Source organism: Oryzias melastigma, unplaced genomic scaffold, assembly GCF_002922805.2.
Source record: "Oryzias melastigma strain HK-1 unplaced genomic scaffold, ASM292280v2 sc00649, whole genome shotgun sequence".
In the NCBI taxonomy this organism is placed as follows: domain Eukaryota; kingdom Metazoa; phylum Chordata; class Actinopteri; order Beloniformes; family Adrianichthyidae; genus Oryzias; species Oryzias melastigma.
Window position 1 is genome coordinate 7,501 of NW_023417237.1, and position 12,019 is coordinate 19,519.

At 42.8% G+C, this 12,019-nt stretch overlaps 1 protein-coding gene across 1 annotated transcript in view; it reads left to right on the forward strand.

Moving 5' to 3' along the window:
* The window catches only part of LOC112138552 (WD repeat and FYVE domain-containing protein 3), an 18,938-nt gene extending 7,132 nt beyond the window's left edge, over window positions 1-11,806 (forward strand). The window contains exons 2-16 of the mRNA XM_024261111.2: window positions 772-1,003; window positions 1,081-1,241; window positions 1,329-1,440; window positions 1,524-1,714; window positions 2,327-2,479; window positions 2,597-2,670; window positions 2,752-2,913; window positions 2,999-3,093; window positions 3,179-3,299; window positions 3,503-3,720; window positions 6,726-6,916; window positions 8,080-8,214; window positions 10,525-10,704; window positions 11,258-11,491; window positions 11,636-11,806. Of these exons, the coding sequence (XP_024116879.2) occupies window positions 772-1,003; window positions 1,081-1,241; window positions 1,329-1,440; window positions 1,524-1,714; window positions 2,327-2,479; window positions 2,597-2,670; window positions 2,752-2,913; window positions 2,999-3,093; window positions 3,179-3,299; window positions 3,503-3,720; window positions 6,726-6,916; window positions 8,080-8,214; window positions 10,525-10,704; window positions 11,258-11,491; window positions 11,636-11,773 (2,397 nt within the window). The 3' untranslated portion in view covers window positions 11,774-11,806. The remainder of the gene's footprint in view (window positions 1-771; window positions 1,004-1,080; window positions 1,242-1,328; window positions 1,441-1,523; window positions 1,715-2,326; window positions 2,480-2,596; window positions 2,671-2,751; window positions 2,914-2,998; window positions 3,094-3,178; window positions 3,300-3,502; window positions 3,721-6,725; window positions 6,917-8,079; window positions 8,215-10,524; window positions 10,705-11,257; window positions 11,492-11,635) is intronic.
* The last annotated feature ends 213 nt before the right edge of the window (window positions 11,807-12,019 follow it).

Genomic DNA, 12,019 nt, shown 5'->3' on the forward strand with positions numbered 1-12,019 from the left:
AACTGTAACCTCGGACGTTTTGACGTGAGATCGTGGAGGCGAGCCGCTCTGCCAGCACTCCTGAATTTCTCTCATTTTTCTGAAGTGTTTTAAATTCAGCTGTTTGTCGTCTGCTGTGGTTTATGTGTGCCGACCTCAGGCTTTCCCGACATCAAGCCGCAGGTCTCGGCTTCCTGTCTGCGGTTTCATTTACTGCTGATTGTGTCTGTCGTGCACACACGTCTTGTGCTGTAATGTGGTGAAGCGTCGGTAATTTTACGTTTGCGCCACAAACACACAGACATTGCGTTTGCCCCCACTCTCATGGAAATGTATTTTAGCCGTGGTCGTTACTGTGAAGCAACATTCACAACACACTTGGCGTTCAAGCGATCACTTACTAAAAAAGTCTATACAAATGTGCGTTTCGGGGTTCTGCGTTCAAAATTCCGGCATGACTTGGGCATGGTAGTGACGTATAGATGGCTTCGTTTTTTTTAATTTATGGAAGTGCCAATTGTTTGTAAATTTGTCACTGAGGAGAAATGAATCATTGTGTTTTTTGTCCCGGCTGGGATTACATGACACCAAGTCTTTCATATAACTGAACTGAGCTGTGAAAGAAAAAAACTGGTGCAGGATTCACAAGATTTGTAGCACACCAAGTTTCCATCTCTAGGAGGCAGAGATGCAAAAGAAAAAGTAGCCCCTCCCAGCTTGTCCAGTGTGAACATGACTTTTAAAAGTTCTCCTGTATGAACAGTTCCCCCCATCGTCTCTCTTCCACTGCAGCTCCACTACATCCACAGTACTCCAGGTGGCTCGGGGTCCACAAACCCCCCTGTGGTGAGTACCGTGTACGGGTACATTGGGACGCCGCCTGCCCAGCGCCAGCTGTCCAGCCTGGTCTGGCGTCTGGGGCCCAGCATTTTCCTGGAGGAGGTTTTACCTGCCACCAGTGCTGCTGCCATTTATGAATTGGGACCCAACTATGTGGGGAGCTTTCAGGCCGTTTACCTCCCATGTGAGTCCACCTCCAAGACTGTTTTAGTTGAGCATGGCCTGTTGTTCTTACTGTTCTGCCCCCTCCAAATCTGGCAGGTAAAGACTCCCGAGCAGAGCCGTCTCCGGCCACACCTGTGGCTCTGGTTCCAGAGGAGAAGGTGTCCTTCAGTCTGTCTGCTCACTCCGTCTCTGCGCTCACTGTGGCCAAAATCAGGAAAGCCTACAACAAACTGGACAGTAAGGCCGTTGCCAAGCAGGTTAGTTATGCGGTTTCTGCCCAAATCCACTTTTTTTTTCTTCTCCGGAGAAACTCAAAGTGAACACCTTTAATCGTCTCTGTCCAGCTTGCTGTGTCGTCACATGAAAACGCCACTCCGGTCAAGCTGATCCATAACGCCGCGGGTCACCTCAATGGCCCGGCGCGGACCATTGGAGCTGCCGTTGTTGGATATTTAGGTAAAGCGGGTCAACTCCTAAAACTGCCAGGTGTGCTTCCAGAGAGACTCGTGGAGCTAGAAAACATTCTCTTCTACCTTCAGGTGTCCGAGCCTTTGTGCCTAAACCCGTGGCCACCACCCTGCAGTATGTGGGCGGGGCTGCGGCTATTCTGGGCCTCGTTGCCATGGCGTCAGATGTGGAGGGGCTGTATGCAGCTGTCAAAGCTTTGGTCTGTGTTGTGAAAAGCAATCCACTGGCCAGTAAGGAGATGGAGCGCATCAAAGGCTACCAGGTGAGACACCTGAAGGTCACACGACACGCCAACAGTCCCACCCACACAAATCAGAGGAAAATTCCTGATGAACTACTGCTGCTCTGTAGAAACTATGTCCTAGTAAATTACAGGATTTTAGATGTTGGCTAAAAGCAACATCATTATTTATTTTTAGTTTTTATTTAACCTTTATTTTACTTGGAGGATCAATTGAGAACAAACTCTCATTTACAGTGATGACCTGGCAAGAATGACCAGCAAATGTAAAACCAGACAAAAACAATACAATACACATTAAGCCACGACAAACACAAATTATTAAACTATGACAGTATATATATAATTATAATCAAAAGACCTCTGGGAATGTTTTAGGATAAATCAAAAGATGATTGGAGTGGAACTTAAAGATGTTTTCAGTCATTCTAACCCACTACCTGTTTATTTTATGAAGTGTAGAAACTCATTTGACCCAAAGGTAGATACAAATTGTAAAGATTCAAAGTTTTTGCTTTTTACACAGGACAGACTCCGCTGTAAATTACTTTTAGTTCAGCTCTGTCATCATCTCATTGAAACGGTAACTCTCTAGTTGTTTTTAAGTGTGGGCTTTTCCTCCAACACACTCAGCTGCTGGCCATGCTGCTGAAGAAGAAGCGCTCCCTGCTCAACAGCCACATCCTCCACCTCACCTTCTCTCTGGTGGGAACGGTTGACAGTGGACACGAGACCTCCATCATTCCCAACTCCATGGCCTTTCAGGACCTGCTGTGTGACTTTGAGGTGATTTCCTAGTTTTGCATGAACCCCTCTTGAATCCTTCTTCTTCCTCCTGGCTACAGACAGCTTAGCCTTGTGCCGCAGGTCACTGTTTGTGACTGAGCTCCTTCTGCTCCTCAGGTGTGGCTGCATGCTCCCTATGAGCTCCATCTGTCTTTGTTCGAGCATTTCATCGAGCTGCTGACAGAATCCAGGTAAGTCTCAGAAGTTCATGCACACGTGTGCACACGGAGCACCTTCATCAGAGTAACCGTGTCTTCCTTTGCGTCCAACAGTGAAGCGGCCAAGAACTGCAGACTGCTGCGGGAATTCCAGCTGGTTCCAAAGCTGCTGCTAACCCTGAGGGACACCTCTCTGTCACAGCCCACGGTGGCTGCCATCAGCAACGTGCTCAGTCTGCTGCTGCAAGGCTTCCCCAACCCGTACGACCTGCTGAGGTGAGCCCCCCCACTTTAGACCTTGTGTAACCACAAAGAAAAACTCCTGATGTTAGCGCATTAACATTCATCTTTCCCCCCTCAGGTTTGGCCAGTTCCTCTCCTCTACTCTCCCCACATTCGCCGTCTGTGAGAAGTTTGTTGTCATGGAGATCAACAACGAGGAGAAGATTGACGCAGGTGACCGACTCTTTACAGCTGGTGTCAGAAAAATCTCTTTTCCAGTGACTGATCTTCCTCTAAAAACCGTTTCCCGCCCCTCCAGGGAATGACGATGACTTTGGCGGCCTCCTGTCTGCCAGCCTGATTCTGCTGAGGAATCGTCTGCTGGACAACCTGCTCCGCCTGCTCTTCATCACTAAAGAGAAGTGCACAGTCAATGCACAGTAAGCCTGAGCCTTCAAATGTCTGAACATCCTTTTCCATGTGAATTTTTGAGATCTCCTCACATCTATTACATCCTGTGATCAGCTGCACCCACCACCAGAAAAACTTTTGACCCTCTGAGCCCTCTGCTGATGGTGGAAGTTTGTGGTGGGAAGAGTCCATGTTGTTTGAGCGCCATCACGGTTCGCCTCTGTGTCTGCAGGGCCTGCGAGGAGCTGGTGAAGACGCTCGGCTTTGATTGGCTGCTGATGTTCATGGAGGAGCACCTCCACTCGAGCACAGTGACGGTGGCTCTGTGGATCCTGGTGGTGCTGCTATCCAACCAGTCCATCCTGAACCGCTTCAAAGAGGGCCTGAGCGGAGGAGGCTGGCTGGACCACACCGACGCCGTCCTGACCAATAAGATCGGCACAGTTCTGGGTGAGTTCGGCCCTGATGAGATTCGACTGAGTCAGATTCATCTCTGTCTGCTCGACATCTTCTCAGTTTTTCTCGTAAATGTTTTAAGAGGGTCTACTGTGCCAATCCTCCCTGAGCTATGGTAAGGGCGCCTGCAGGTTTAATGTAAACACTAAATGTAATGTGGCTCAGCAGACACTTCTCCTCATTCTGGCAACGCTCTCCGCCGGAGTTGGCCGTCATTCAATAAACACAAAGCTGCTGAGTTTGTGCGCCGCACAGCCAAGGGTTGGTCTTCTCATTTCTCTCCCTGCTGCCTTCACCCTCATCCCTAATCTCACCTTCCTCCCTGTTTTTTGCCCTGAAGACTCAGACACACTGCCAGCGTTGTGGTTTGTAATCTGATCACAATATTTTTCCGCCCCACTGGGATTTTTGGAGAAGTGCGGGGGCTCTGAGTGTGGTCCCTCCCACCAAAACCTTGTGAGATCACAAGACTACTTAATGGAATCTGCACGTGGTGTTTTATTTTGAAAATCTCAGACTCTTTGCTTTCGCTCTCAGTCTTCTCAGTTTAGACACCACTCTAAAAATGACTTCAAGTAACAGCAGCAGTCCTCCAAAATGATAATACATGATCAAAAGTTTAATTCACAAAGAATTTACTAAAGTGAGTGGCTAAAGAACTACCTAAGTACTGAGGAACAGTTGGATCATCTCTGATTACCAGTTAAAACTTATTGATGTGGCGAAACAAAAAAGGAAAATATTTTTTGTATTCTGAATACTGAAAATAGAACAATTTAACTTCTTAAAAGAGAACATCCCATTACAGAGCTCACTCTGACTGTATAAGAGAACTGGACTGAGTGAGTGTGAAAATGGTTTACCTCCAACTCTCACCAAATGAAGTCAATTCAGCTGCCTTTTTTTTTTTTGTTTGTTTGTTTTTTTCCAATATGCCCGTCCCCATGTTGGAACCAGAAATAGTCATTTAGCAGTGATTGGTACGTGTTGATCTGAGTTGATGTTTCTATGGCAACCATTTGCATCAATCAGGAGTAAGCTTGTTGGAAGGCCACATCCCTTCCACTTAAAACCAAGCGACATGAAATCTGTCAATCGATTGTTTCAATGTGAAACCACCTACTTTTATGGAGGCATCTGATTGGTCACTTTAATCTTACAAATAGAATGACTGAGCAATAGCTGTTTGTTTCTATATAGACGTCTATGGGATTTTGGCTTTTTGGAACCAGAAGGTACTCAGTCCAGTACTCTAATACAGTCAGTAAGATCATCACACATCACTGCTACTTTCCAAACAACAAGTCTGTATTCTGTCTCAAAAATATTAATATTGTTGGAGGAATACACATTTGTTGTGTGGTTATATAGTTAAAGATGTAATCTAATCCAAAGGGAGACTTACTGGTAAAAGTTTTTATAATAGCTGACATTTTCTTTTTCTTTTTTATTCCACTAATATAAATTTTACAAACCGAAAAAGTGACTGAACTGTTAAAGCCTCACTAAGTGAGATTACTGGATTTTCAAGATGAATCTAAAAATGTAACCTAAAAAAAAATTTCTATGTTCACACCAGGCATGTGTCACGTGTTCAAAAACATGTTAAACATGGGTTTGTGACACTGGACCCAATATTCATGCCCCCACATTTGAAAGAGGCTTGGTGCAAAGTGTCAAAGTGGTGTAAATCTGGTGAATCTCCTTTCAGCCTTTTTTTCTTTCACAGCTCTATTCCGATATATGAAAGACTTGGTGTCATAGAATTATGAATATAAATATTATTTTTTCCCTTATGATCAATTTTCAAACGGTTGGCACCTCTGTGAATTAGGGCTGCCGCAATTAGTCGACTAATCAACTATTAAAATAGTCGACTAATTTAATAGTCGATTAGTCGTTACTTTATATTATATGGAGGCAGAGTGTAGTAAAGTTGAAAGTTATAATGTGATTCTGTTACCTTTTTGGACTATTTTGACATTTATTACGTTTTTTTAGGCTCTTTTGGAGTTTAGCTAAAATTTCAGCTGCATGCTAGCTATTTTGGCTAATTTAGGCTTTTTTTTTGTTTTTAGGCTATTTTTGAGTTTAGTTATTATTTTAGCTACATGTTGGCTGTTTTGACTAATTAAGGATTTTTTTCCAGTTTTTTAGGCTATTTTGGAGTTAAGCTATTTCAGCTACATGCTAGATATTTTTGCTAATGTAGGATTTGTTTTTCTTCACTTTTTAGGCTCTTTTGAAGTTGAGCTAATATTTCAGATCAATGCTAGCTATTTTGGATAATTCAGGGTTTTTTTCAGTTTTAAAGCTAATTATGGTAAAGGTGTGCTTTACATCCAGTTTGCACATGACCCAATTAGTCGACTAATCGGAAAAAATAATCGGTGATTAGTCGACTATTAAAATAATCATTTGTGGCAGGACTACTATGAATTAAAAGGGTCCATTCGTCACTACCAAATCTGAATTCCTTGTGGTTCAAAGTTCAACCTTGTTTTTATAGCTATCAGCGCATGTTCAATGGCCGTGCATTTTGTACGTAGAGCCTCAAACGGTCATAAAAACTTTTCATTGGAGTGGATCTTTAAGCTACACATGAACAATAGAGCATCAGGATTACAATTGTTAAATAAGGTCATTTAAGTACATTTAATCTGTTGTTAGAAATATTTATGTGATGGAGCCATAGTGGGGGAACCACACTCAACAGCACACTCTACGACTGCCATTCCAGTGGGCTTTCATCAGTGACTCTGAGCAAAGCCGCAGTTTTACTTCTGGCTCCAGCTTGTAGGTTTCCAACTCTGTTGCTTTGGACCCCCTCCCTCGCTCCCTCAGAGTAGTGACATGACCCTTCAGAGAGTGGAGGAAGCCCTCTGTGTATGTGATGGGTCAGCTGCCTGTAGACTCCTCAGCCACAGGATCCAGTGAAGCCCCAACGTCTTCACACTGGATTCTAACGCTGTTTCATCCTCCTCTAACCCCCTCTGCAGGCTTCAACGTGGGTCGCAGTGCGGGGGGCCGCTCCACCCTGCGAGAGATCAACAGGGACGCCTGTCACTTCCCGGGCTTCCCTGTCCTGCAGACTCTGCTGCCCAAACACACCAACGTGCCCGAGCTCTACTTCCTGCTGATGGCGCTGTTCCTGCAGCAGCCGGTCAACATGCTGCCGGACAGCCTGCAGGTACATGTTAGTACTCCTAACTCCTTCTCCTCTATCCGTGTTGGTCAGTCCTGATGTCAGCTCTGAACCCCTCATCAAATCTTCTGCCGCTTGACCCAACAAAATCTGCGTTTTCCTGTGGTCATCCAGCACGAGGCGTTGAAATTTTGTGTCATAAAAAAACTAAAACTCAGTTTTACTTGAATGCAAGTCATTTGTAAAAACCCCATTTAAATTGTCCAGTTCAGGCACCCTAGATTTTCAGGAGCCCTCACCTTGAGGAAAACGTGGATACATCAAACTTAAAGGGGCCACATGCAACACTGACACCTGGTGTTTAAAGCAGTTATTGCACTGAAAGGTTTTAAAGACCCACTTCAATGAAATTGCTGTTTTTAACATGTGGCATTTTTTCTGATGATGGAGGATATATATAAAGAAAATGTATATAAAAATTGCATTTCTGAGTATTTCTTACTTAAAATCATTGTGAATCAGGAACAGAAGAAAATAAAAATCTATATAAAGAGCTTATTTGTGACTGGCTGAGCAACAAGCTTCCTGCTCTGAGCTCCCAGGAAAAGGGAGGGCTTGCTCAGTACAAATAGTCCCACCCGCACCTTAGCAGGGAATTTTTAATGGACTACTGTCGCTCTGCAGAGACTATGTTCAACAAAACTACACAGGGGTTTTTATTATTAATATTTTGTCTAAAAATCGCATCATCATAATTAAAAGACCACTGGAAACACTTTTACAATCAGTCAAAAGTCTTTAACTTCAGAGCTGACAATGAATGTTGGTGTCTGTCTGTCAGGAATCATGCATTCACACCAAAGCAGCTGTTATTATTTCTTAAAGCACAGTGTTTTAACATTATTATAAACTCTGACTGAAAAACAGGTTTTCTGTTGGATTTTTTTCCTCTTGCATGCTTCCCTCAGTTTTTTATTTGGTATTTTTGTCAAAAAGGTTTTATTGTTTAGAAATGGCGTGTCACATCTTCATATTTCTACGTGCAAAAGTTCTGATGTAAACATGACTCTGCTCCAAACTTACCTTAGCTTAGCAGTGACATTTTTTCTTTGCTGAAAATAAATCTAGATGTCAAGGAGTGTAAAGTGTAGGAATCTGCTGATTGTTATCTCAGAGTGTGTGTGTGTGTGTGTGTGTGTGTCCTTCAGTTTGATCTGGACTCCCTCTGGACGTTCATCTTTGGCATCCCGGCCTCCAGTGGAACGGTGGTGGGCTCCATCCACAGCGTCTGCACCGAGGCGGCCTTCCTGCTGCTGGCCATGCTGCGCAGCATGCTCAACCTGGTGAGATGAGACGTCCAGCTTTGCTGAGAAACACTTTAACTGTCTGGTTAGGAACATCACTGAATAGGGCTAAGAGCGTGGACATGAATTAGTGTATCTGCTGCTCCATTTGAACAAATGAGTAAAAAACGTCTATTTTAATGTTATTTTTCACACTGTAGTGATACTTTTGGTTCTGTTAAGTAACTTTGCTCACATCTCCTTTATTTGTTAATGTCAGAAACACAAATATACGTTCTTTATTCTCAGTCAGGTTACATCTGAGAAGACATTTACACGACCATCTATGGACACCACAAAAATAACTGCACAGATAATTTGTTTTGATCAAATCAGAGAGTGGAAAATATTTAATATCCTTTTTAAGTTGAACAAAATGAAGTATTAATGATTCAAAATGATAACCAGAAGCAGAGGGAGACATGAAAGTGTCTTGATGGTGAGGTAGTCTGAAAGTGTGTAACAGTAATCCAGCAATTTTGGAGTTTAGGACATGATATTCACCTCAAAACTCCTTTCCTCTGTGGAAACATGCTGGGAAATTTTGCATCTTTGTGAGCGTGAATCTGCATAAATGTTCAGAGTGTGTGCTCAGCCATCCTCACTGAGTCTGGAAAACTCCTGTCAGACACCTTTCTCTTTATTATTTCTTAAATCTCCTAGAAAATGCTGATTTACCAAACATTCACTGAAAGTGTCTTTCATCTTAAATTTAACATTTCTGAAGAAGCGACTCCAGTCTAGCAGACTTGGTTTTAGAGGAGGGGTGTTCACACTTTTTTGACATGCAAACTACTTTTGAAATGACAAACTCCAAAAGTTTCAGGAGAAAATATGTGAACCCTTTGGAATTACTTGGTTTTATGCGCAACCTAAACACATAATTGTGTTCAATAAAAACACATAAGCATTTGTTGGTGTAATTTAAGCAGGCAATGTTTTTCTCCATTGCTATGATTTAGATTGAGATTTCCATTTTATACAGAAAACAAGGTACTCCCTTAGAGGGTTCACAAACTTTCTCTTTCAACAATATATATGTTTATGTACTAATAATTCACAAACTACACAGCAAAAGTAAACATCTTTGTGATATGATGTGCAGGACGTTTAGCTCACTTTATTCAACTTCAAAATTGACAACTTTTACCATATCTTCAGTCAAAAATGTTGTTTATGTACTAATAACTCAAAAACGACACAGTAAGAGTACACACATATTTGGGAGGAGATAGCTTTGTCATGTTTAATATTATTATTGTTGTAGTAATTTAAACAGATAAGGCATTGTATTACAGAAAGCAGCGACTTTTCATGCTCTGCTGTAAACCATGTAATGGGGGGGGGACAAAGACATTTCTGAAGCGCAGTTGGCGGCTTCCCCTGGTCAGTAACTCCTGGAGGACACTGCTGCCAAATTCAATGTTTTTATATAGCCCCATATTAAAACACGGTTTTCTCAACAAGCTTCACACCGGTAATCATTAAAAAACATAAAATCACTCATAAAATATAAACAAAAGCTGATTGCTTAACTAAACTTAACAGACTACAAAAAAGGGAATCCCTGATCTTATACCCTCCTAAAATCTAAAAAAAATCTTAAATAAACAAATCTAAAAAAAAAACAAAACAGTGGTCTTTTTCCAGGGAGCTGGCACATAGTTGAGCCAGCAAAGGCTCTCCAATGTCTAGCAGAATGTGCCGGTCCATGAGACGGGCACAGTGTAGTGTGCAGCGACGTATGTATCAGAGGATCACTGATTGGTCATTCTTCATGTCAATCAATGATGTACTTCATGGTGAAGATGAGTATTTGCTTTTTTTTTTTTAAATACATTTTTATTTTTTTGTTTATTTATTATTGATGGACGACCCCTGTTTTAGAGCATAAGTACAGCCTGAACACAAACAAGACCTGATGGAGGTGTGAGGTTACACTTTCACTGTTTCATTTTGTTTATTCATCCATGTTTCTTTCACTTTGATTTAAAGAGAAAAAAACAAGATGGGAACATTTGATATGGTTAAAATGGTGAATGGGAATATGAAGAAATCATTTCTTGTATTACATTCACCTTAAAGCAAAAAATAAAAAAATGACCCAAAGAGACCCCCCTTTCTCCACAGATTCAGTGACATCCAAATGTTTACATAGTAACAACATAGATTATGCAGCTTCAATTAGAGCTTAAAAAGGACATCTGTACTAAGAAGGGAAAGTAACAGTGGCCACGCCCACACGGTTGATAGATGTTGGTCTTTGACCACACCCAGACTTTCCTGAGAGTTTGATCTGTTTGGTTTCAGCCATGGCAGTCTGAGGAGGAGGGATCCTGGCTGCGGGAGTACCCGGTCACCCTCATGCAGTTCTTCCGCTACCTGTACCATAACGTTCCTGATCTCAGTCCCATGTGGCACAGCCCGGAGTTCCTCTGCGCTCTGGCAGCCGCCGTCTTCCCCTTCAACATCAGGCCCTACTCTGAGATGGTAAGCTCCACCCACACACGCAAACCGTCTATTTACCAGATACAAACTCTTACAGCTGAGATTTATTCAGAAAAACTGCAGCTCTTCTGGTGACCTGGAGAACTGCAGTTCTGCAGCATCAAGTCTTTAATTGATTTTAGCCTTTCAGCCGCAGCACTAAGAAGACTAACTTTCTAATTTATCTAATTTGCACATAAATAAATCATTATTTCAAGAACAATAGCAGAAATTACTTGCATTCCTACATTTATCTGGTATATCAAATATTTAAAAAAACATACAAAAAAGTAAATCGTATGTGCTTGCACTGCTTAAAAAGAAAAAAAGAAAATACAGATTTCCTCCATAGCATTTTCTGAGACAAAAGCTGAGGATCACAGTTTCCTCTCAGAGCCAAAAGCAGCTCAGTTATGCAGCAGAAGTTGAGCTGTCTGTATCATTGTTCAGTGAAAAAAAGATGAAGAAAGCAGCTCTTATGTCTCCAGTCCGTTTGTGGTGTCTCCTTTGGGTCACTATCTACAGGAACTTCTCCTAAACCCTTGTCCATGTTTAGGTGAGCGATTTGGACGATGAGGCGGGGTCTCCCACAGAAGAATTCAAGGCCTTCGCTGGTGACTCCGGCATGAACCGCAGTCAGTCCGAGTACTGCAACGTCGGCTCCAAGACCTCGCTGACCAACCACCCCGCCAAGAAATACGTGTTTGATTTCATGAGGGTTCTGATCATGGACAACCTCTGCACCACTCCAGCCAGCAAGCAGACGCCCATCGTGGACCTGCTACTGGAGGTACGGACATACGTCAGTTCTGATGTCGTGGCTGGTTCTTCTCTCACATTCACACCTGTTGGTTCATGTCTGTAGGATTCTTAGTGTTTGTAGATCAGAGAATCCACCTGCTTGAACTGCTTCCTGTGTGTGTTTTCTGCACAGGCTTCCCCGGAGCGCTCCACCAGAACTCAGCAGAAGGAGTTCCAGTCCAACATCCTGGATGGCGTCATGGAGCATCTCCTGGCGGCTGACGTGCTTTTAGGTCAGGACGATTTCCACAGGCAACCACGATCAGTGTAGACCCACCCACATGCACCTCCTAATAAATGTTGCTCCGCCTGTACACTATCATCTACCAGATACAGCATACAGACAGATGTCAGCATGTGTTTACAGCAGAGATCACTTTCTAGTTCAGCTACCATCTTTGTCTTTCTGCTGCTCCATTTATTCATTCCAAACTCTCACCTGCACAGATCACCTCTTCCTCCTTTATCTCCAACCTGTCATAAAAATCCTCAAACACACAAGTAAAGGTCAACAGCA